Source organism: Perca fluviatilis, chromosome 24 (assembly GCF_010015445.1).
Source record: "Perca fluviatilis chromosome 24, GENO_Pfluv_1.0, whole genome shotgun sequence".
Classification (NCBI taxonomy): domain Eukaryota; kingdom Metazoa; phylum Chordata; class Actinopteri; order Perciformes; family Percidae; genus Perca; species Perca fluviatilis.
This window is the reverse complement of record NC_053135.1, coordinates 6,605,195-6,632,383: the sequence shown is the minus strand read 5'-3', so window position 1 is coordinate 6,632,383 and position 27,189 is coordinate 6,605,195. Positions and strand designations below refer to the sequence as shown.

General features: G+C 39.1%; 1 protein-coding gene across 2 annotated transcripts in view; it reads left to right on the top strand.

Annotated features, from left to right (window-relative positions):
* Positions 1-27,189, top strand: part of LOC120554588 (gamma-aminobutyric acid receptor subunit gamma-3-like) — a 145,655-nt gene that overhangs the window by 40,520 nt on the left and 77,946 nt on the right. For both annotated transcript variants that reach the window (XM_039793572.1, XM_039793573.1), the window contains 3 exons: positions 16,840-16,931; positions 17,382-17,513; positions 21,141-21,223. In XM_039793572.1, coding sequence (XP_039649506.1) covers positions 16,840-16,931; positions 17,382-17,513; positions 21,141-21,223 — 307 coding nt within the window. The remainder of the gene's footprint in view (positions 1-16,839; positions 16,932-17,381; positions 17,514-21,140; positions 21,224-27,189) is intronic.

The window sequence follows — 27,189 nt, the reverse complement described above, 5'->3', positions numbered from 1 at the left end:
TTGATACATCCAGCACTGACAGCCATCTACATTAGTCCAGATAAATGTGTTTACATGTATAATCTTTGAAGAGATGTCAACCCCAGACACAATGTCCCTGTTTGACAGATGCAATATTTCAAAGCGTGCTGTATGATTATGAGACGAAGAACCAGTCTGCTCTGTGTGTTTGTGTGAACAGCGTTTTTTTTTTTTTTTTTACTGTTTAGACTGATAAATCCACTCAAGTACTAGTTCTGAATGATACCAGACTCTTTCCTGCTTCTATTCCCTCGTTTATGATCACTTCTGATTTTTCTGATGTCTTCTGCTTATTGAAATCCTTTATTTTTTTGTGTGTTCCACTTTTATTTTGTGCTGTTGCTGGAGGCTCGGCTGATAAAGACAAACACTCCACACACTTTCGTTTAGTCTTTTTTTGTTCAAATCCATACTCCTCCAGGTTTGAGATCAAGGTCGTCATCTTGCAAAGACAAGCTAACCAAATTGGCAGACATATATCGGCAGTGAACGCATTTATCATTCCATAATTGCATGAAAAAGGGAGACAAAGAGAGGGACAGTGAGTCAGAGATGTAGAGGATAGATTATTATTGTCATTGGCGCGCCATCAATCTAGCACAGCGCTCCGTCTTCTTGGCACAGAGATCCTGCATCTATTCTTCAACATGAACATTTGATGTTATTACTGACCCAAAACGCAAAGTGGGTCACGGCAATACAGCACAGCCGTACTTTTAATGTGCTTCGATCAAGTGCTGTCAATTCACTGTGTATTTTTACATTTTACAGTGGCATGTGAGCGAGCAATTAACACTATCATTATCTCTTTTGTGGCTATTGTGTTTGGGACAATAGCAGCATGGGGACTGGTTAGGGCCCGAGCGCCGACAGTGGCGAAGGCCCTATTGGAACTGAAGGAATTATTATTATTTTTCCCGGCAAATGAATTGGTTCTCTAAAGGGTGCAACAGTAGGGGAACGTTACAGGAACATTCTCTAAAGGGTGCAACGGTAGGGGAAAGTTATGGGAACGTTCTCTAAAGGGTGCAACGGCAGGGGAACGTTACGGGAACGTTCAACGGTAGGGGAATGTTACGGGAACGTTCTCTAAAGGGTGCAACGTTACAGGAACGTTCAATGGTAGGGGAACGTTACGGGAACGTTCTCTAAAGGGTGCAACATTACGGGAACGTTCAACGTTAGGGGAAGGTTACCAACCTAGCACTAAACTTGCAGAAAATAGTTCTTCTCAGGTTTCTTATATTTAACACTTTGCATTCTTTTTTATTGCACTTTATTAAGCATTTCTTACTTTAATTTTGCACCTTTTAATGTTAAGAGACAATTGTTAAGTGTTCATTGTGATTTTAGACTTATGTTTACATTTTAATTATTTGAGTGTTTTCCATGGTTGTGATGACATTTCTGCTTTTATAACTGAGGGGATTATAATCAGAGGAAGGTTAAGTTGATAACAAATAATAAAAATGTTTAAATTTAATATATTTTTCTCCTGGTCCTTATTTTAAATAGGTCATAAAAAATCGTTATTGCGATATCCAACAACGTTATCGCATATTTTCCTCATATGGTGCAGCCCCTAATCCAAAGCTCATGACCATAGGTGAGGGTCGGAACATAGACGGACACAGCGGTCCGGTTCAAGGCTCGCATCACGGCTGGCGCCGCAACCAACCACCTGTCCATCTCTCGCTCCATTTTACCCTCACTGGTAAACAACACCCCGAGATACTTGAACTTCATTTGTGTCTTAATAGTGTTTTTAGTGATTCAAAAAAACTACAGTGAAGTGTATATTTGAACTTACACAAGCTGTTTCTTTCTTTTGGTTTGGGTGGAAAAGAGACAAGTGAAATAAAAGTCTTTCTTCTTGTCCTTCTTGGCCTCAGAACAAAGCAGCTGTTTGTTAATTTGTTTTATCATGCTTCAACTCTTCACCTCCTCTAAATGGAGACGTTTATTGAATTTAATTTTGGCGGACAGGTGGAATTGCTGGCGTCTCAATTAGTGGTGATGGGTTGCTTTTATATCCTGCAGCCTACTTAAGTGATTACGGTAGATAAAACAGGTGTGCTTTTGCATAAAAGCTTGCCTAATACTGCTTTAAGGTACATTTCATGGACATTCACCGCATGCAAATACGTACATGCACGCGTCTGAGAACAGGAAGGAACAAAATTAGTACATACTGGTCCCTTGACTCAGAGATTCTCATGTTTATTCATTTTATTCGTTAATTTTGGTTCCCCATCAAATTGATTCAACCTGGACATGCACTTTACCATGTCGGAACGAAAAGAAAGTGTGCACCCTCGGTACAACAGCAACGTGGGACGGACTTACTGAATAATTGAGTCCATAGAGATTGAAGGACATCTTGAACTGAAAAGAGAGATGAAGCTATTTTTGTGGAGGGGACACTTACTTACAAGGAACACAAACAAGATTCACTACACATAAACTTGCTTTACTCTATCCATCCATCTATCTACTAGACACACACTGAATACACACACATGAATGCAGGCTAAATACATCAAAGGCTCCAACCCTCTTCAGAAGAGACTCTTAGGCTTAAAAAGGAACATTGTGTGTCCTTCCCTCTGCCGCTCCTTTCATTTCTGTTCAATATTCGCCACTCATTTCTGCTTTATGCGCTGTTGATAATGTTTGTGAATCTGTTATGGATAACTTAGCAGTATCGTAGTGTTAAATAGTCAGTTTGAGTCCAAGGTACAGATATATGGGTTGTATCTTATTTAACCTTCATTTATCAAAAAGAATTGTGTAGCTATGACATTGTACGTACGCAAAACTATAGTTCAATGGTAAAATATTCTATATTTTATAGTGAATTTGTTAAAAACATAGTTCTTTGACCTGTGTTGTTCACCAGATTGTTTTAAAACAAATTCCCTTTCCTCTTAATTCCTATTGGAATGAGAAGCTCAAAAAAAGTATTGGACATACAGTTAATATCACTTTTATTTATTTATTTTCTTTATATTAGTGTTGCACATACTACAATTGGCAGGTGAGGTACTTTTTAAATCCACTTCACTCCTTGAACTTTATGAGGCTGAGGTGTTGCTATATAATATTAATGTAAATGTACAGCATGTTCCGCCTATCAAAAAATGTCGATACCGGTACAGATACCAATACTGTGTACCAATACCAGTTCCTAAACGATCAATTTTATAAAAAAAAAAAAAATTACAACATTACATATTACGGCGAAAATATTTAAATTCATTTTTCAGCTTCTACTACATGTGTGTAACGGAGAAGAGTTAGACAGCCAATCACAAACATTATTAGATCTTGGTAGAAGCATGCTGCATGCTTACTGGCTCACTGACGCTGCTAAGATTTACTTCTTATAGGTATTGAAATTGGGTATTGAATGAAGAGGCATTTTTCAATACTCGATACTTCAGAGGCATTTCGGTTGGTGCCTAAATAGTATTGAATTCGGTACCCAGCCCTAATGTTTATGCAATGTGTTCTTGTTGCAGAGGGGGGTTGATTCAGGCTGACATTGATTACTTGGTGCCTCTTTATACTTATATAATAAAAGGTACATGGCAAATAAACATTAGTACAAGTAGGGCAAGCTCTGAACAAGCTTAACAAGGCACAGACAGTTTCTTTATCATTCCTCCTCATGATCATTTTAACATCACCCAGAGTGTTAATCCATTCAGGACACGAAACACCTCTATGGTTTCATGATTGGTACGATTTGTTTAATGATACTGAACACCCTCATGAACTATAAATAGGATGCACTTGTAGCTCACTTATTTTTAGAATGCAGTGGCTGCGAGGGTCCTTCAATCATTTTGCTCTGTAGTATTTTAGGATATGACTCAGGAAAATGCAGAACTTGAATCTTCCAGAATACATTTTGCTTATACACATCAGTCACACCAGCAAAGACAATGGCTGCCATGCCGTGTCCATTCAGTTTTGACTGGATTTGTCTGAGCAGTGCTCAGCAGGCCGTTGATACGATTGGAGAGAAAAAAAAAAAAGTACTCTGGTACAGCAAAGAATTTGTGCTTTTTCCAGATGTCAAACGTCCCTTAAAGTGCCTTTTAATGTGGCCTTGGCGCGTGGGTGTGCATGACAAAGTGTGTGTGTTGGGGCCGGTTTGTGTTTTTTGTAGCCTGTCCATGCTTGACCTTCACGGATGTGACTCATTTAGGTGCAGGGAGAGAAAATTCATTAGAAAAGGTTATCTGTTTGCAGTGAAGAAGGTCGCTGTTCTTCGCCTCTTGCACCAAGACAGCATTCAGACGGCTTCGTGAGTTTATTCCGAAAAATTAAATGGCATTCACTGTGTTTAAATGCGTTCTCTGAGGTTGATGAGAAACCTATGTGGCCTGGGAATGCATTTATTTATTTTCCTTGCATAATTGTCATATGTGATCTTTTTAAAACTGGTCACACCTGTTGAAACTTGAGGACACTCAGGCGGGGCTAACCTCCACTTGGTACACTTATTTCTTGTGCCAACAAACTAAATACACTTATGATTTGAAATGTAATCTCTATGATTGTTTTATATAGTTTTTACAAGAACATTGTGTCTAATAGTGGAAATATTTACAAATTAAAATCTAATCTAAAATATATGCACTCCAGTCTGATAGGCATTTCTTACGTATATTTACATAAATGAAGGCCTTTGCAGACAAGGAAAATGTTACATTTCTGGCTTAATCTATCTTGTTAAAGGGACAACTTTTTGTCATTCATTTTGTCATCTTTTTGTCATTTAGACGGTTTATGTTTCTCACCACTTAACTAAGACATGACAGAGGGTGTGTGTGTGTAGCCAGTCCGGCCATTGTGTAGGAAACCTGACCTTTACCTCTTTAATTAACCCTAAACTCGAGCTTTCTCTAACCATAGCCAAATGTTTTAGTGTGCTTTCACAACCTAACGGGCCTCGTTTGTGGTGTGAAAGCAAAACAGACACAGGATTCTAGGTAGTAGTACCATAATGATGGTGGTATTTTGTACCATGAATTCAAAAGCTAAACTACTACTTAATCCACCTGCTGATTATTAACTGTTATGGAAGCAAATACAGTATAATAATACAAGACTATTTGGTAACCATGGTAACCTGTATGCACATTAATCAGAAAGTGAAAAGAAAGTGTTGTGTTTGTGTCGCCTCCTTTTAGTTGTTCCCCGTTTTACCCCATCGGTACGAGACTTTTCTAAATATAAGTTATCCAGACATTATATTTTCTTCCAATTTGAACTAGAAGACCGTAACTAGACTGAAACTTAAAAGCAATATAAAAGTATGTATAATTTTTTTTCTTTGGCATTTTCTTATAACCTGGATCTTTCTGTAATCTTACCATTGTGTAGTTGCCATGCACGGATGTTTTAAAAATGAGAATCCAAGGTTTTGCAGAATTGTCTGCCGACAACGGCTGTTCGTGATGATGCTCTCCAATGAATCCAAGCAGCAGTGCGCTGTGAAAGCAATAAAACCCTCCAGGGCTATACAGAAACGGATAAAGACACAAAATGCAACAAGGCAAGATATGTTATTACGTAATAAGTATGGAAACAGGTGGAGCTGGGTGTTGGAGGTAAATTATCTATCAGCAGGTGGAACAATGCACAACCAGCAGCTGCAGCGTTATGTAAGCGTGACATTACCTCGCCGGCTCCATTAGATGTGACTTATTTGATAGGATTTTAAAAGTCAGCTGATATTGATTAGCTGACATAGCGTTAACTACAGGATCAGTCATCTTATTTTGTTTATACTTTTTCTTCTTCCCCTTTCCAGCATCTTTCTCATTATTGCCCCTCTTCTCTTTCCTTGCCCTTATTACGTTCCATTACCTTCTACAGTTTCCTCCCTTATCTAATTCCTGTACTTCTCCTCCTCCGCTTGTTTTCCCCCTCAGAATCAATGTATACAGACAGTGTTTGAAGTCAACCTCGCCGTATAAATTAGTTATGAGCACTTTGTTTTTGATGGGCTATTCCAAAAGCCTGGAGAAAAGATCAGCTGTTCAAAGATGCTGGAAAAGAGCTTGACGTATCAAAAAATGTTTAAGGAGATAAACAAGAAAAGGTGCATGTTGTGCATTAAAGCAAAGGACTTTCAAATCCTGCTGCTGACACTAGTATACAGTAGGTGTAGGTTTCAATATCATGTTTTATTTCAATAAGTAACAAAAATGATGTTCAAACTTTAAATGGCATAGATTTTCGAAATAAATGTAACAAGAAAATAACCAGTAGGAAATTACCTCATCTGAGAGGCTGTAGCTAACATGCCCACAGTGACAATGCTAACATGCTAATGTTGAGGTGTTATAATGCTTACCATGTTTACCTTTAAAGGTCCAATGTGTAGGAATTTCTCCCATCTAGCGTTGAGATCATATATCACAATCAACTCTATCGCACCACGCAGTTCAAAGTACATAGTACAGCTACGGTAGCCTTCACACTTCAAAAAGCTGGTTTCTTGCTCTTTTCAATATCCTTTTTCTTTTTCTGGGTGAAGAAGAAGACTCCCGTTCCTGAAATTTGGATTTTGAATACGTGTGGTCCTCCATGTTTCCTTCTTCAAACTTGCCGGGGCCGGGAAGCTACGATACCCATTAGCAGCATTAGCAGCACCTGTGAGTTTATCATGTGACAGCGAAAACGCGAAAAGCGGAGCAGTATGCCCTGCATGTCTCTTACCGGCCATCGTATTTCAAGATGGCGCATGAATATGGAGCGTCTACCCCATGCAAATGTAAAATTTCAAGCCAAAAGGAATACTTGGAATTGATGGTGGAGGTAAATATTCATGAAAAAGGACAAGTTTGTGAACGGGCAACACAGATTTTGATAATGTACAACTAAACACGTTACACACTGGACCTTTAAATTAGCGTGTTAGCATGCTAACATAATTAGCACTAAACTAGAGCTGTAACAATTAAAACTTTTGCGTACAATTAACTGTCTCAGACATAATTGCCATTAACAAAATAATTGTCTCTTTTTGTCAAATAAAAAAAAATTTAATTAGTTATTACTTTTTTAAATAAATTAAAGTTTTGAATGAATTCCAGGATACATCTTTTGGTTATATATCGCTGTCATGTGACCCAAATAATATAATAACACAAATACACAGCAAGGTTATAATCGTTAACAAAAACGAACGAAATAACGAATACTAGGTGGGAAAAAACATTGTCATTAACTGAAATAAAAATAAAAACGAGGCATTACAAAAAAAACGATAACTAAACTAAAACTGTAATGTCTGTTTGCAAAACTAACTAAAATGAAATCAAATTATCGAGTAAATGTCCTTAGTTTTCGTCTTTGTCAATGTCTTTCACAGAGCAAATAACGTTATATCTTTCAGAGTTGACATTACCGAACAGAGACCGGTTTTGGTTTTCTACATTCTATGCCGTAGACATAGTTTCCGACTGGGAACCCAGAAATTCCGACATTCCACGTCAAATTGAACACAACATGTCCATGTCCCTCGCCTGGCATCACGGCGGTACCGAAAGTCGGAAGAAAGCGGTCATATTGAGTCATATTGATTATGACTGTGTCAGATAAAAGCAAGTGCCTCGCAGTGGAAGGTGGTAAAAAATAAGTGGACAATTAAGATAAAAAATCCCACGAATTTGAAAGTATATTTGAGAAGCGCGCACACAAGGAGGCTAACCTAGCTTACTTTAACAAGCAGTGACAGGGCAAGGAGAAGGCAAAGCCCCCTTCCCCCGAATCAGAAGCTAATATAACCCCGGTACAGGGCCCGGATGTATGGGGCCAGGGCCAGACAGCATGACGGAGACAACCGCAGGACAGAGAACATTATCTACAGGAGGGCTCTCACCGGCGACCCGATAGCTGCTGGTTAGTAAATACGCATGAACAAAAGCGTGAGGAAGCGCGGGTTAATATGTCGATTGATACTGGGATGTCTATACAATTATGTGAGTCGATTGACTTCAAAAAGTTCGCCACTTTACTCGAACCAATCTGTTGGCTATTTAAGTTTTTTCCTGGCACAGTTAGGGCCGTTAGGGCCGTTACAGAGTCAACGCATTGGTACGCATACGCGTCCGCAAGGCTTACGCTTCGGCCGCCATTAGGGCCGTTAACGGTACAGATCCACTTTTGCGACACGACTGTCGCGTGGTGTCGCGATGTCATATAGCCATGGTTGATGCTCCACGCCCCTAACCAGCAGCTGATTGAACGAACGCGTGACGTGGGTGTGTCTACTCGAGAATTTCAACAGTGTCATGGCGGCTCGTTGAGAATACGATCTCGTATTTTACAAAAATAGTTCACCAAAATGTGTTTCTGAAAACATTTTAAGCGAGAAATAGATCGCGTGCAGTTGCTGAATATGTCTTCATTTCAGATCAACAAAGGTCAGTTTGAAAGATTTTCGTCTTCTTGCTCTGATAGTTCGCCGTCGCGCGTTCAATTCTAAAGCATTTGCGTAAAGTTGCGTTTTGGGGAGCTTTTGACGCACAGCATTTTTTTTCCTGGAATATGTGAAATGTCATCTTATTCCCGATGTTTTTAAAACCTACTAACCATTAACAAATCTTTTATCTAATGTAGGTTAAGCAGCGTTTAACCAACGTGAAAATACCGGTCTAGTAAACACAGCCAGCAACCTTGCGCGAAAAGCGTCGTTCTGCAGCCGTCCACGGGTTCTGACAAGCTCTGCCGACCGGAACACCGTGGTGCACTCTGCTACCCCATTTTTTGCGGTGTTATTGCATTTCACGCATCGCCCGTGACGCTTGGATCTACTTGCGTCCGCTGTTTAGACTATGAAAGGGAGCGCGTCGCTCGCGTTGCTTGTTCGCGTTGCTTGTTCGCGTTGCTTGTTCGCGTTGAACATTTTGCACTTACTGCTGCGTATCTCACAACAGTGATTACTCCACTCACATTTATTAAATATTTCATTATATCTTTTAATGGGACAACACTGAAGAAATTACACTTTGCTACAATGTATAATAATAATAAAATAAGTATTAAGTGTACAGCTTGTATAACTCAAACTAACTCAACACACAGCCATTAATCTCTAAACAGCTGGTACACCCCTATGTTATGGCACTTTTCCATTACATGGTACCTACTCGCCTCGACTCTACTCGCCTTTTTTGGTTTTCCATTACGAAAAAAAGTACCTGGTACCTGCTAACAGGTACTTTTTTTTAGTACCTCCTCAGTCGAGGTTCCAAGCGAGCTGAGGCGAGCCGAGAAGGTGACGTGAAACCCTGCAGGCTACAGATTGGTCGGAAAGAATCGTCACTGATCACTGCATTGCTAGCGACAGACGGCATTTTTAAATAGTTTAGCCAGCGGTGTTTTTCAGAGGCTCCACGCACAGCTTTCTCTGTAGCATACAAGTGGCCTGATGTTTATACTTGTGCGCTGGTGTGTGTCGAGTCGCCGTGTGTGCGTGTGCGTAAGGGTGTGCGTGTGCGTGTGTGTGTGTGTGTGTGTGCGTGTGTGTAGCTGGTGAGCGAGGGAGAAGTGAGAGAGTGTCGGCGATTAGCTCCGCAGCGAGTAGTGACTCTAGAGTCATATAGTGAGAGAAACAAAGTGTCTGCCCTGTTCTTTCTGACCACGGTGGGAAATCTGGAGCAGGAAAAGTTAACTATCTTGTTGATTTCATGTTGTTTACGGAGAAGGAGAACCAGGAAATGAGTCGGGGGGGAATGCAACGCTACCAAGCCACGCCCACGGCAGTCGCTATGACGACCAGCCACGCTGAGGCGGTACTAAAATCTGCAATGGAAAAGGGACGCACAGTGCGCCGAGTCGAGTCCAGGCGAGTAGAGTCGAGGCGAGTCGAGCAGGTACCATGTGATGGAAAAACGCGATTAAATTCCCATAAACTGGGAACTTCATCAGGATGCATAGTATCCTGGATCCATGAAATAACTGGCCTTTAAAAATAAACATCTGCCTGCCTCTATGGGAATTTAACATAGGGGTGTACTCACTTTTGTTGCCAGCAGTTTAGACATTAATGGCTGTGTGTTGAGTTATTTTGAGGGGACAGCACATTACACTGTTATACAAGCTGTACACAGTGTAATTTCTTCAGTGTTGTCCCATTAAAAGATATAATGCTCATCATCATGTACATTTTATGTACTGGTGTTATTGTTGAATACATTGTGAATACATATTTCTAAAATTGTATGATGTTTTTGTTGAGTTATTACACAATACTTTTTTTCTGACCTTTGTGAATCTTGCCCCCAACAAATAACCCATATTACAAAAAGACTAAAACTAATAAAACTAAACTAAAACTAAGCATTTAAAAAAAATAAAAACTAAACTAGCAAACCCGCTTTAAAAACTAATTAAAACTAAACTGAATTTGAAAACAAAAAGTCAAAACGAAATAAAAATAAAATCTAATGAAAAATGCAAAACTATAATAACCTTGATACACAGCCTATGAAGTAAACTACACCTTTTTATTACCATAAAACATTTTTTCTCTATCACCTGTATCCCCCACCTCCTTGTCATTTTTGTTGGTTGAACATGTATAGGGTCAATAGAATTTTATTTATAGTATCAAATCATAACAAGAGTTTTCTCGAGACACTTTACAGATAGAGTAGGTCTAGACCACACTCTATAATTTACAAAGCTCCAACAATTCCAGTGATTCCCCCAAGAGCAAGCATTAGCAGTGGAAAAACTCCCATTTTAGGAAGAAACCTCGGACAGACCCAGGCTCTTGGAAGGCAGTGTCTGATGGTGCCGGTTGGGGTCAGGTACCAACAACTAACAATAAAAATAATAATAATAATATATAGTACGACCAATAATCATTTATATAATTACAATTTGGCATATCTAAACACAATTCAACAATCCTCACGTGCCTTAAGACCTTAGCTGTTAGCAATATTGCGGTTAAACAAAGAAACGGCGATTATGTAAAAGAAATTGACAATTAGACAATTATGTCTAAACATGAAGTACAGCTGAGGCTGATGGAAATGTAGTTTTGCAGGTACTTGGTACATGTATTGAACAAAGGGTTGCCAGATCATCAAGTGAGGTTTCCCCTATAGGCTATGTCACTCATTAACTCAGTTTGACCATGCTCAACTTTATGTCTATGCTTCTTTCTCATCTACTACTAGTACTTCATCTCTTGCCACTACTGCTACGTCACTAGTAGCAGCACTACTTGCAGATAAATGGACACTACCACTGCCTCTACTACATCTAGCCCTGCTCCCTCTGTTACCAGTACAAACAAAAGTAAATCATTTGTCTTAGAGTTAGACAAAGAAACACAGGTGTTGATTGTGCCTCAGGCCAGATGCTCAGTGAAGCACAGCCGACAGTTTGCATCATTTCCCATTTTGTGTGTCTTCCTTTCTTCACAAACAGACTTCAAGTAAACAGGTATGCAAATAATTTCCTTTTGTTTCTTTCAAAGGTCTTTCTATTTGATTCTTAGGGATGAACAAAACAAAAGCATGTTTATGAAATTAGACACACACACACACACACACACAAAAGCATTCTTCAAAATGCCACTCATATCCGCAGGTAATGCACAGTTTTGTTTATTACACATGTGACAGAAGTTCATCACCACCCCTAAGCGGTGGTTGAATGGTCGTGTTTACCGTTATTTCTGCCCGTCACACACAAGGGGCATCGCTGTGAGGCTGCCTGCGGGACACAGCAATGCTTTCTGGGTGAATGTGTTTATTTGGGGATTGGATATGAGGGCTTTGAGAATAAAATTGCATATTCAAATATTGTTCACGGTGGTGAAGTAGTACGGGAATGAGCACCGAAATGGTCAAATGACTCAGAAAAATCAAATACTCATAATTATCTTTCTTCTTCTTGAGGGATTGAAAATGTAGTCCAGCGACCAATTTACCAAGGTCTGGGAGATATAACTATTTCACTTATAAATATTTATACAGAGTATGCGGCATCGGTTTTGCCTGAAGAAATACATTAGTCAGTGATCTGTGCTTAAGTTTGAGATTTCCTTCACTGCAAAGCATAATATAACAAAGAGCAAGACAGTATTTTAGAGCTCATCGGATTCTTCCTGATCAGCAATGAGGCAGAGAGTCCGTTAAGAGGGAGATGTAATGGTGAAATATTGATGGGAGGCTGAACTGACTTTATGGTAAGTTGATTAAGAAAACCAGCATAAGAGAAGAGATCACCAGTGGTGGAAAAAGAACTCCTTTATGTAGGGAACAGTGTAAGAAGCATCTTAAATCCAAAGTAAAAGTACTCCTTTTGGTTTATTATTGGATGATTACATTCTTGTCTGCTGGATTTACTTTTGAGCTGCTGGAAGGCTTGAACATCTGTTGAAGGAAGTGTATCATTGACTGTAGCTTAAAGTCCCAGTCAACCGGAATTCTAAATGGCAAAGTATTGCAGCAAAATAATTCCAATAGCCGTTTGCTGCAATTAGTGGATTTTCTCACATGGGCAAAGTGTTCCAAAGTTCAACTTTGGTGACCTTTTACTCACAAGGTTGTGCTGTTGACTAATAGCAAACTTTCTTGACTTGCTGACTTTTGAGGGAATAAAGAATGGAAAAATGGAAGAAGCTACCGTAGCTTAATAGCTGCAAAGACATTTTCCACGGGCAGACATTTTGACCTGTCGTAGTAGGAAAAGCACAGTTATAACATTAATGACGGCTGCATTTCACGGCTGTGTGCATGCTGGATCTAGAAAAGCTTACTGGGAGACTTAAAGGTGCAGTTTACTCCAAAATCAAAAATACATATTTTTCTTCTTACCTGTTGTGCTATTTATCAATCTAGATTGTTTTGGTGTGAGTTGCCCAGTGTTGGACATATCTGCAGTAGAGATGTCGGCCTTCTCTCCAATATAATGGAACTAGATGGCACTCGACTCGACAAAACAATAATATTAAAGAACTTAACAGCAATGTCTCTTTCCAGTAATCATTAACTGGTTACTCAAAATGATCCACAGATCTGGTTGTGAGCAGTTTCATGTAGGAACAATTTTCTTTGTAACAAACTACACCCGCCAACTGTATCACTGCACAGAAGGAAGCGTACTCATGGATGAGAGCTGTAGCTGTAGCGATAACTAGTGCAGGTGAGCTACTGTATGAGTATCAAACTATTAATTGTACCAATAAGCAAGAGCTTCTCATCCATAAGTATGATTTCTCCTGCCCATTTGGCAGGTGTAGTTGGGTAGAAAATAGTTCCTAGGTAGAAGGGAAAATATGTATTTTAGATTTTTCGGGTGAACTGTCCCTTTTTAATGGAACTGAGCCATTGTTAATGTTATCAATTTTATGAAAGTGTTCTGCTTTTGTTTTTCTTTAATTTGAATTTACATTAGGTAATGAATGTAGGAATCAGCAGTAAACAACGGAAGACTCGGCTTAATTATTGGTTTAAAATGTTAATACCAGGAAAGACTTTCATCACCAACCTTAACACTTTTTTATTGAAAGTTTGCAATCCAAAACATTCAGGCGAGAACACTTCTGGCTTAGTAAATGTGAAGATTACTATCAAGCTAACTAAAAACAAAGTTATAAAGATATAAAGTATTAAGTGTATCTTCCCTCTTGGGAAATATGTGTTGGTACATGGATGTGGAAAATGTGGCTGAGTGACATCTGTTATTGGTGACGAGCAGTCCGCCTGAAATGATGCAAAAACGATGAGGCTGGATAAGGAGGCAGCTCTTTGTTCTGACGCTGTTGAAGTCAAGCTGATTAATTTCACTCAGACTTGCTTTGCTGTCAACATCCTTTGGCTTTAATAATGGATTTCATTTTATCAGATTCTGAGTGGTATTTGCATTCCCAAATAGAGTAGGGCCAGATTTGTTGATTATTACCCACCTTTGTAACACCAAGTTAATTTGCAGACAATCAGTGTTTGCTGAATGAAAACGACGATCCTTTCAGAGTGTGTTGCTCTCATTTGATATGGCAAGAGGATTTTTATGTCAAATGATCATATTCTGCAAAAGTTTATAATTTTATTTAAAAATATAAGAGAAATGATCAAAAATGGATCATGTGGGAGTTTCCCAGCACTTCCTGTACCTACAGTATCGCCAGCTGTGCAAAACTTAGTCAGTGACAGGAAGGAAATAGTTTATCCAATTCTGAATATTTTAAGAGCTAAAATAAAATATTTATACCCTAAATAATGAACTTGCAACTCGCTGTCTCTGACTTTATATGTTGGACTTTCCCAGCAGAGAATATACAATACAAGTCACCCTTGATTATCTCACCTACAGGTTTGCGCTTCATTGTTTTTTACCAATAGCGGTGAGGAATGGACTTTTGTAATGGATCCCCAGTGGAGTAATGCAAGCCTTGTAGTTAATTCAGTCAGATATTTCACTCGGCTTCATTGTTTTGCATTTTGTCCGTGAATAATGGACCTGCTTCAGTGCCTTGTCTTGTAAGTGTAGTTCCCAAAAGGACCCAGTGGAAGCAGAAAATTCCATTTTCAGAGTGTTCATCTGCGCCAGGCGTAACATGGAACACTTTGTGGTTTGCTGTCTTCGTCTGAGTTATTGGTGTGCACGTCTCCCTATCATTATCCTCCAAAGGTCACGCAAGCCGACAGTAACAATGGGGATTCTGGCGACAGATGTATAGGAAGGTTGGGCCTCGTCTGTCTGTTTTTGGAAAAGTCAGAAAGTGAGTGACACTTTGTGATGTTTGGGGTGCTGCATGTGTACCTCACTCACTCTAAACATGAACACACTGCGATATATCTTTTGTTGGCTCACTTTAGGAACTTTTGATGAGGATAAATATAAAAAAAGTCCACAAATGAAACTCTGTCCTCCAGAGAAAGTCCTACAGTATAATTGCAGGTTCTCCCCTTGAACCCAGATCATTTTTCTCTCCAAACAGGACTGGATCAATCCCAGATAGTCTCACATAATAGTCTCTGGAATGCCAATATTTTTGTTTCCTACATTTTACATCATCTAAGGATTGTAAATTGCTTCCAAAGAGTTGTCACTGTCTGACCTTATCATTGAAGTATCCGTCGGCCTTGTTTACATTCTATAGAGGGCTTCCAGCTGATGCACTGACCTTCTGCCGCCCACGTTGGAGGTCCTCAGCAGCTTAGCACTGGGAAGCTGTGAATAGCTTGTCATATTTCCCAACTGACTCAAGGGGTATGGAAATGTGTTTAACGTCTGGGCTGTTTCAGATTGAGCATACAGCACCATTTATCTTCAAATATTAATCTTTTATATTATTATTATTATTATTATTATTATTTTCAAATAACAAATGGTACCCTCTAGTATTCTTCGAAATTATTCCATAACATTTTTGATGGACTTGAAAATTAGATTTTAATCTCAGTGGAATTTACTTGGCTTGTTATATTGTAATATTGTATATTGTACAGCAATGAAATGTGGTGTCTCACATGCTAACTACAAAAAACAATATTAGAGCGAACGAGAGAGAGAGTGACTGTGGTAAACAAGGTTCTGGAAACCATGTACAGTAGCTCACTGCAACCACTCAGGCTTTAATAAAGTTTCTGTTTGGCAAGGTTGTCTTGAGGTCACAAATGGCTTCAGAGTTGGTTTTAAATTGAAATTATATTTTCAGAAACTAGAAAGTGTTTAGCGTTCAATTGTCAGTTTAATGTGTTTTTGTTGGTTTGGAGTGGTGTCGGATGTAGGGTTGTTTCCACTTTCACAAAGAAAAATAATGGTCTAATAGAGTTGTGGTTAATATTTACAGTATTTAAAATAAAAAGGAATGTTTGTAACATTGTAGGAAGGGCATGCACCAGCTTTTGAAGGCGTTCTAACCTAATGTTTATATATTTACAGTAGCCATTATGCGACTGCAACCACAATACTTTCATGTACAGCACAACATTTCATTTTACTGATACAGTGTGCTATTTGGAGTGTATCCTAAGGTGTGGGTGAGTGAAGACAGCTGTGTAGCCAGCTGTCAGCTGAACCCAGGTCTTTCCAAATGTAATATAAAGATCAATGAATGACACTCTGTCAGCCATATTTTTCCAGGTTATATTTAGCCATTATTTGGATGCATGTTCTCTTGAGGAATGAGAAAGTTTCTGAGATGGGTGGTTACATTAGTAACTTGTCACTTGGCTGCACTATACCCAAAACTTTCCTCTCCACAATATATTTAATAAAAAGTTGATGACCTTTTGCTTTACATATGTATATTTGCAACATATTCCAAGGTTGGCGGATTAGGAAACATATACTCAACTTTGTGGAAATGAAGTGAATTCAAATCCACTTTTTCAAGGATTTAACATATTGTTTGATTAAAAAGAAAGAAACACAATGCCAACCAGACAAATACTTCAACTTATTTTACCTGCTATGTTAGGAAATTCTGATGCATCGTTCTTATGCAAAAACTTCTCACAATTAGAAGAGGGGTCATTGCTGAGATGAAAAAAAGTGCTGAAGTAAACAATTTGTGAGATGGTGTAATTTTAATTTTAATTTCCATATCAAACGCATAATATCTATTTGAGTGCTTTCCAGTTTGTGCTGCGCTGCTTTAGTATTTCCTTTTGAAGTGGACACATTTGTGTTCAAACAAACACATTATCAGCTCCTCCAGAAGGACTGGGCTGAGGCCGCTCAGCACACACACTTCATCCATCTCTGTCTCAATGCTGCTTTAAAAGGGGTTGTCAGATCAGTATATTGAGTCTACTTTTCTCTCCCCAGGAGTACCAGATCGATATTATCTTCGCCCAGACCTGGGTGGACACCCGTCTGCGGTATAACAGCAGCAGCAGCATGCGGCTAACCCTCAACAGGTATGCTGGTTTTACTGCAGATATACAGCTTCATTTCAAATTCCCGTATCCTGTATATCAGCTTCGTGGCTGCCGCATTGATACCTATTGATAATTACAGCATTTTATATTTAGCAATGCTTTTTAAATGAACTCCAAGACACTGCTGTGACTCTTTCATTTCCACTGTAGCAACTATTGTGTTTCAACGTTTTCCTACTGTGAATATCTCATTTGAGAACAATATTCTTCTCTCTCGGGCAGAGGCCTGTAATTAATGGAACAAATTGATTGATGTACTTTGTTTTCCCTGTGTCGCCCGGGTATTTTGTTATCCTCTTATTGGGAAGTGGAGCTGCGTTATGCATTTCAGAGAAATCTGGAGGGATTTAACAGCAGTCATTTCTCACCTTCTGCGCCTTGCTTTTTTTCTCCTTCGTGTGTCTCTTTGTCTGCCTCTTATTCAACCAGCAATATGGTCGGCTTGATCTGGCTGCCCGACACCATCTTTAGAAATTCCAAGAATGCCGACTCTCACTGGATAACAACGCCCAATCAGCTGCTCCGGATCTGGAACAATGGAAAAGTACTCTACACACTGAGGTAAAAGACACACAAAGTACAGTATGATGCAAGAAACAAAAGACTGTGTAGAGATCCAAGAAAGAAAGGTACACAGTTAATCAAATAGCAACTAAACACAGTAGAAAAACGTACATTCATTGTAAACTTTAACTGCAAACCGTTGATAGTGACTAAATCCACTTATTCACTGAAATCAATAAAAAGGCTTTAGAAAGACATCTGTTACATTACCTCAGAATTAAAACAATGTGCTTCATGGATTCTTCTTGTCTTCTTTGAAAGTTTGTGAAAGCATAACATCCCAATTTGGGCCAAAGGAAGGAAGCAAGCAGCAACGTACAAACTTGTCCTACTCATTAATAGGCAATTATGGGTGCATTTTGCATATTAATTCAAGCTGCAGTCATCTTAAATTAATGTATGTTGCAGTAGTTTCCAATAGTGACTCATTTCAACAGTGGGGAAAAAAAAAGCTCAAAAAACAGTAAATGCTCTGTGTTCCCATCAAGCTGGTTAGTAGGAGCACACGTAGGTTTGTGCATGTCAGAGCACCCACATGCTGTCCTTGTAGCCCCCGGTTTCAAATCCCAAAGAGCAAAACAAAAAAACACGTATATAAAACCTGCTTTTTCTGCTTAAAATTAGCGTGTGTCTGCTTGGACTAGAAAGTTCAGTTCAGCTGACTCACCCCTCCCTAACCGTAATATAGTCAAGACCCCAAAGAATATTATCATAGGGGTACGAGATTAGAAAAAGCTGATATGCATCTTTTATTGTTTTTTATTTTTTTAGAAATGTAACCCTAGACAGTAGAGATACAGACAGGAAATGCGCAGAAAGAGGGGTATGACATGCAACAATGGGCCCCAGCTGAAATCAAAGCGGGGACACCACGGTTAGGTGTTACTATATGCATGTTAACCACCACCTGCGCATACGCAGCATACACTTCAGTAGAATTTGAACTACTCGTGGTCTGGTGGCATGGCTTATTTTAGCTTCTACTTCAATCAGCACAGTTAATATTTCTTCCCTGCATTTAGTTTTCACCATTGAAATTATAACATCTTAGCATTTGCTACAAAGCATGCTGTAACTCAGCACAGAAGAAAAGAAACTTCTCCTACAACATGTCAACATGTCGTGTGTTACTGCTCGTTTTCTTTTGCTCCCTCTGACAGCTTCTCAGTGGTAGAGAAATGACACACAGGGGAGGGTTGTGGGTGTGAGTGTGCATGGCCTTATGACAAAATAACCCTCACCGTGTCAGTGTCTACAGACAAAACACTCAGGATTCAGGCGGACACGTTCTTTTTAAATTTGAGTGGCATCTGGGTTTATGAACCCTCAAGCTCTGACATGGGCTTTTTCTGTCTTGAGGATCCAATTCCACCTGCGTATCCAGGATTTCAAACAACACCTTGGTCAAACAGCAAATACCACCATGAGTGTTTGTTTTCATGCCCTTGGAGGAACAGATGCTCAGCTCCTGCTGCATCATGTATCATCATCAATCATCGATCCAAAATGTGTACCAAAATGACTGTAAGGAGAAAAACACTTCTAATATTGACCTATAATCTAACTCATAATTGTAGGGGAATAATTAGGGGCGTTTAAGGGGTTAATAATACTATCATTGTGAGCTTCCAACAAGTTTAAAACTGCACTGAATGTTTTTTCATTAACAGTAGCTCTAATGATCATGTGCAATATGAAAGAGATCACTAACTAACACACAGAGAACTTCCTCCCGACTCTGATAAACTCCCTGTACACTTCCTGCCCAGCACTTACCGGCATACACAGTTAGCAGCTAGCTGGTAAACATAGTGGAGCATTTACCAGCTAAAGAGACCAATATTTGTGCCAGAAGTTAGTGAAAACTAGCTAAAACGAAAGATAATATTGCAGTTACGTGCTTCAGGTGACGAGAACAATGACTCCAAATGAATGCTAATGTGTTGTAGATAGGCAACTGTTGCTAAAATGTTCTACACAACTGCTTTATAAGGTGATTAATATGTCAGTGTTGTGTTTTCAGCCTCCCAAGTAGCTAACGAATCAATTCATGCAGCTTTGATTACACTAAAGTCTACAGATGGGATTCTTTCCACAGGGTATTTTCATCAAACAGATTTCCTTTTTGATGGTCACATATACGTAGAATTGTTAATATACAGTACAGGCCAAAAGTTTGGACACACCTTCTCATTCAATGGGTTTCTTTATTTTCATGACTATTTACATTGTAGATTCTCACTGAAGGCATCAAAACTATGAATGAACACATATGGAATTATGTACTTAACAAAAAAGTGTGAAATAACTGAAAACATGTCTTATATTTTAGATTCCTCAAAGTAGCCACCCTTTGCTTTTTTGATAACTCTGCAAACCCTTGGTGTTCTCTCAATGAGCTTCATGAGGTAGTCACCTGAAATGGTTTTCACTTCACAGGTGTGCTTTGTCAGGGTTAATTAGTGGAATTGTTTCCCTTATTAATAAAAAAGCAAGGAAACTCATTGAATGAAAAAGTGTGTCCAAACTTTTGGCCTGTACTGTACACTTACCATTCACCTTAATTGTTCTTTATATTCTGACAAAGATGTGTAACAATACATAAATGTCTTTTATGTATGGCATAGGTTTGATTTCGCAAAGCATAGGCCTCTACATGTTGACTCATAAAATTACACAAATGGAAAAACATATTCTCTCTCAAAATTCCTCCTCACAACCACAAACCTCCCACAGAATGTTTGGCTTTTATTAGCTAATTTCACTTCTGCTAATGTGTGCAGGTTATTGTTTCATAAAAGGATATTAAGTCTTAAAGAGGTGTATGTTTGGGGGTGTATTTGTATTGGGTGATACATCTCTCACACTCGCATCTTTGCAGTGTCACCTCAGCTCCACACTCTTACCCAAATTTGGACTTGTGTGCAAATTGGGACTGTGCAGTACATCATCTACACTTTGTTCACCAACAAACAAGACAAGCGAGTCAAGCCTCTTGCTTTATATAAGGCTCGCTTTGTTGTGCTTTCAGTCAGTCAGTTAATGAGAAGCTGTACCGGGGACAAGGACACAACAATCGAAAGAAAAATCCCATTTTCATGATGGTCTCATTATTATCGTATCCAGTGAGAATGTATTTTAAGATAATGTATTGAAGGACAGTAACGCGCAGAGAATATGAATTGAGTCAGATTTGCATGTTAAACTAATTCCCTGTGTCTTTGTGATCACCGTTGCTTTCTCAAAACATCTGGTGTCTTGACTTGTCCAGTGATCATAGCTAAGTACTCCTGTTTTTAGCCGCTTACATGCCTCCGGGCCATGACCTATAAGTTAATGCTGTCTTCGCCAAAAACATGTCTGAAGCTGATGATAAAACAGTTCTGTCATTTTGAGTGATTTTACACGTCAACCAAGCAACCAAGTGTGATCCTGCACCATCTGGCTCGAAGCCAGTGCTAGATATGCAAAAAGTGTGTTATTTGATATAAGTAGTGATGAGTACTGTGCATTCACATCATATGCTTCATGGTCTGAAAAATGAGCGATCTGAAGCGCTTTTAGTGCCTCGAATGTCTTTGTCTAAGTATTCCTCACCCTCCTTGTGTTTCTCTCCCTCTTCAGGATGACCATCAACGCAGAATGCCAGCTGCAGCTCCATAATTTCCCAATGGACGAACACTCCTGTCCTCTCGTCTTCTCCAGCTGTGAGTATTGGCAATAGCATAACACATACACACACACACACACAAATATGCACATATTCATGCATAGCTACGTCTGCTAAAGTAGCAGAGGGTTAGGGTAAGGCTTTGCAAACACAAAAAAAAAATCCAAATAGCAACGACAAAATGATCACTATTGACAGAAATAAAGCTCCAAAGATTTATCTATGCTACTGTAATACGAAATGGGCCGAGCAGGTGGAAATGAAGGCACAATTTGATGCCAAAACCATTACCAAAACTGAACTGTGCTACCTGATGATCACAAACATAACCTCAGCTGCTAACCCATCTCGACACAAGCAGGTTGATTTTTGTGAAAGGCCCTAAATGGATGTGTCCCAGTTTTGACTGTGGATTAACTGCATCTATAGTGGGATCTTTGCAAAGCCTGTCTCAAATTACTGTCAGGGCCACAAAAGTTTGTGTCGCCACAATATTATAATTTAGCAAGACTACATAGATAAATCATACCATCTGCAATTCACAGGATTTGTTCAGGATACAGGATATGTAGCTTTTGTTTTCAATGTTTTTTTCTTTTTGTTTGATTGATTTGATCAAGGTGTGTATGGTGAACACCGGGCGGAAAGTTGAAATGTTCCCGTTTATCATTAAGTTGCTTGATAACATATAAAACGGACATTCAATTCTTGAGTTGCTGTATGTTTGCTGGGTATTCTTGTTTTGCTTCCTCACTGATATTTTTAACATGTTTATAAAAAAAAAAAAAAAAAAATGAAAAAGGAAATAAATCTAGTGCTGCTTTACAAGACCTGATGCCGGAGCTTTAAGTATAAGTTGAAGCAAAGACATTTTTGGAACTGCAAGCCTGTATTCATCTCTCAAGAGGAAGGCTGTATGTGAGTGAAAATGAGTTAAACAGCCTGAAGTTGTCAGTTCAACAATGACGTTTGAAAAAATCCCAGGGAGATTTTTGCTAAAACTTTTGAAACTACTTTGACTTTATTATTTCTGTAAACAAACACCTAACAACTTTTAATGGCTTCTTCATCATGTTGCACTGGACTGAAGCTGCTATGGGCCATTAAAAGTTAGGGAAAATGGGCAAGAGGGACCTGTGGGAAAAATTGTGTGACTGTTGCATTAATGCTCTTTTGTCTTGTGCTGTGGTGCTGAACTGAGAGCTCCTATTGAGTAACTTGTAATAGTCTTTTAATTCACATTTCTCTCTCTCTCTCTCTCTCTCTCTCTCTCTCTCTCTCTTTCTCTCTCTCTCCTGCTAAAGTCTATAGTCTCTTAGCCTCTGTGTCTTCCCCATAAAACAGTGCCACAGATTTACACCTGCATTTCGCAATCATTGAATTCCAGATGCAATTTAGTCCACAGCGGTCAGTCTGTAGCGATAAATCAGTCGCAGCAGATATTTTGTATACATTTCCTTTCCTTCCTCCCATATTTTACACCCTGATTATAGTTCTGCCTCTCATTGTCTCATCAGATTTAGCTGGGAAGGATGGAGAGGATGAACCGAATGCATTTAGCCACAGTGAGGACCGCAGCAGCAGCAACAGAGATACTATTGACTCTAACAAGGAGGCTTAGCTTAAGAGTGTATCTCTGATTTATAGCAACACACACTGTTTAGCTATAATGGTTTTTAGGAATGTAAGTGAGAAAAAGATCAGACGTCACAAAGTGCTTCATAATAAAGACAAAATACATAAAATAGAGCCATTATAAAAATCAATGTGAAACGATTCTGAATTTGACATTGACTGGTGTCACATGAGACCTCTTTGAGACATTTGGACCCCTTGTAAACAATACAGAGATGTCTTACTGCACGTGAAGAGGGAGTTACAGTAGTCTAGACGGAATAAAGTAAACCGCGCAAATAATCATCTCTGTCTCAGCTTGAGACACAATAGGCTTACACTTCGCAATATTTCTCAGCCGGAAAAACAAGTCATTTTGTTTTTTCCTTTTTTATAAGGACAACGCACATTAATCAACATTTCTGTAAATGTGCCAGTGTTAGCCAGCCGGCTAATTTTCGACTCCAGTCGTCCCATTAACCAGTGCGTATATTACGTTACCCATCACCAAAATCACATTTGATTTTGTATGATGGGACATTCTTTTGACCAGACATCTTCCAGTGCTAGGTATAATTTAATTTAGATAATAATCTTTACGTGATGTGCCTACAGATGGCAGTATTTGACTCAGGCCGTTATTAAACCTTCTCTCAGCATTGAGTTTGGATAATCAATTGACTATTTTCCAGCATATACACAAATTGTTCACAGTGTGATGAGACCCGATGTCACAGTACTGTAGGCAGTGAAAAAGTTATTGACCGCAAATGGGCTTCCATTATGTCTCTGCTCTCAGTGAAAGGATTGCAAATAAAATAACCCTTTTTTTCCCCCACCCAGACCGTGGAACCGTGGATGGACATTTTTTCTGTTTGAAGCCGCAACGGATGAGCAGCTAAGGTCTTAAATAACATTGAATTAAAGCCTTGAAGTTTCATATTTGCTGAAGCTGAATGCTGCCATGTTGATAGCTAATTGCTCAAACATATTTAGTTAAAAAAAAGCAACACTGCATCATTTCACGGTGTATGTTTTAGATTTGGACATCTGGTCTATGTTTATAGAAAACGTCCACATCTTTTTACTTTGTTCATATGCACGTTTAATTTTTGGAGACAGCAGCACCGACATCCCTATCTGCATATAGAAGTTAAGTCTTTTGGAAGAGCCGCTCTCCAGATGTCCATACGACTCTGATAAGATATTCATGAATTTAGAAGTTCTAAAGAAAGAATGTCTGTCAGTCATGACTTGCTTTTAGATGAAGAAGCAAATTAGCAGGTGTTTCGACAGGTTATCTCAGCCTGTTTTTCCTAAACATGTTGCCAGCCTACGAATGACACGTTCCACGGCAGATGGAGATGATGGAGACGTGGTGACTTATAGTCTTTCTCAGTCTTTGTACATCCCACTCTGCCACTCTGTTTTTGTGCTCTTACACGCTGTAACATCAACCTCTCTAGGCGGGTGGCTGTTAATGTATTACGATATTGCTGCACAACAATATTCTGTCTCTTCATCATGAAGCAAATCAGAAGCCGTTTTGAATATGTCGAAAAGACTATCATTTTAGCAGACCCATCACTACTATTTGCTGCCTATTATTTAAATACAGAATGGCTCAGTTACACCAGTTGCAAAGTCCCCGTACAAAATGCAGAAGGAACTTCATCTCAGTGCTGTTAAACCAGGCGAGTCATTTTCAGTTTTAAAAAATGTAATCGGTCACTGCTGCCCAAATAAGCTGAGGACCTCCATCATGCCCACCACAGGGTTTATTACATTATTTGAAACTAGGGGTGGGAATCACCAGAGGCCTCACAATATGATAAAATCACAATACTTATGTCACAATACGATATTATTGCGGTTTTAAACATTAATTAAAACATTTATTACCTTTTTTCCAACTTATGTCCCCAAAAGGAAACTTTGTCAACATCTGTTTCATCTATACATACATTTCTCTTTGTTCATCTCACTTCAATTGTATTGCTGCAATAAGGGATCGTCAAGCAGACAAACTGACCAACACATATGTAATAATAGATCGATACTTGGCGTCTGTGTATCGATACAGTATTGGCACTGAAAATATTGCGATACTATGCTGTATCGATTGCAACGATATGACGTTATATAAACATGATGAATGCCTCAATGGCCTCACTAGTCTTTCTTATTAATTCTAAGTACTGTTTGATAGCCAATGTATTCCTGACACCTTGCAAATGTGTTTAGAATTCATGTTTTTTTTAGTTTATTCCCTGTATAATACCTTTTTTTTTTTTTCTGACGACTGGTGAGCTCAGTATAAAAGCCATGAAAAGCCTAACTGTGATTACAAGGAACCATGCAGTTATCCACACCACAGGCATAGCCGCAATCACTTCCTAGAACACCCTCTGTGGTGCTATATTAGTAGGATATTTACATTTGTACTGCACTTACCATTATATATGAGTAATGGTATGTCTGTCAGAAAATACTGGCCATGATTGAGCTCTAGAGGATACTTGGCTGTGTGCAAGAAATGGTAAAGTACGTGACATTTCTTTTTGCTTCTTGTCAATCAGCTGAAAGCTACAGGGAGTCACTCATTTGTCAGAACTGCATTGTTAAAAACTCCATGTTTTTAGCATGACTTCAACAGACATACAGTATAGATATTGCAAAAATCTATGCTGTATATTGAACCCAGAAGATGCTACAGCTATGCTAGCAGTGCTTTGAGCTAAATGCAAATATTTACCTACCTATAACATAACAAAGTGCAGCTGAGGCTGAAGGGAATATCTTCAGTTTTGCAGGTATTTGCTCATAAACCAAAGTATTGGACGAATCAAGTTTTTCACCTGACAATGACTTTCTCGCTAGATTTTGTGACTTTTAACACCCCTTTAGCAACATTTGACAAATTGAGAATGTGCCGACAACCAGTCACTGATCCCCATTGTTTCCCGGGGAACACTTTGTCCTTCCTTTTTGTTCTGTATTATTTAACTTGACTTGACTCTTTCTTTTTAAAGATACTTCAGTTCCAGGTCTGTACAACAGGCTACATAACATGCATTGAAATTAAAATGAAGATTTAGATGCATATTTGGCATAAGCAGCTTGAGAAATAATAATAGCTAATGATTAAAGGGGTGATAGAATGATTATATAGGGTATTTCACACTGTTCCTTATGGTCTCCTAATGGGGTATGTAACATTGGTTGGGCTGAAAATGGCCTGGTTGATATTTTATTGGCCCTTATGCATCCCTGTGTTTTTGCCCTATTTGTAACAAGAGCTTTTCTTCCAAATATGGTATGGTCATGAATATTTAGATGAGCTGCGCGCTGATTGGTTGAGCTGACTTGCCGCTACGACACCCATTAGAGACGCGACGATTGGTTGAGTGAATCCCCAATACACATACATTAGAGAAGCGACAGAATCTCATATTCCAGACACTGCAATGTTTCATTACCAAATTCACTTCTGAGACTTTTTTAAGCGAGAAATCAACTATATAAAGCTGGAATATGGGCCGTTTTACAAAATTGATGGCTAATTGCAAATTTGGTAAGACGTGTCGGACTTTAGGAGCTCCACACAGTCTGACGAGAAAGTGGCAGCCTGCTGGGCTCCATACCCAGGGCAAAGTCACCCTTTGTGGATACTGCATACGGGGCTCCGCGGCCAGCTGCCGGCATAACTATAATATATTTACGGTTTGAATTTCGTCACGCCACTTATATAACATCATTCCCCAATGTCTTATAAAGCTAACCGTTGTGTCCGATTTGATTTAAAGGCATTTTTATGAACGCGAGGCGTCTTTGTAGGACCAGCAGCTGCTTGCTATATGTCCCATTCATTACAATGGGGAAATACCGCAGCTAGCTAGCTACACTGTCGCCATAACTAAATTATATTTACAGTTTGAATTTCGTCACGCCACTTATATAACATCATTCCCCAATGTCTTATAAAGCTAACCGTTGTGTCCGATTTGATTTTAAGGCATTTTTATGAATGCGAGGCGTCTTTGTAGGACGAGCAGCTGCTTGCTATATGTCCCATTCATTACAATGGGGAAATACCGCAGCTAGCTAGCTACACTTTCGCCATAACTAAATTATATTTACAGTTTGAATTTCGTCACGCCACTTATATAACATCATTCCCCAATGTCTTATAAAGCTAACCGTTGTGTCCGATTTGATTTTAAGGCATTTTTATGAACGCGAGGCGTCTTTGTAGGACGAGCAGCTGCTTGCTATATGTCCCATTCATTACAATGGGGAAATATCGCAGCTTGCTCACTTTCGCATAACTAAAGTATATTTACAGTTTGAATTTCGTCACGGCATGACTATTAGATTCCTCAAGGTCTT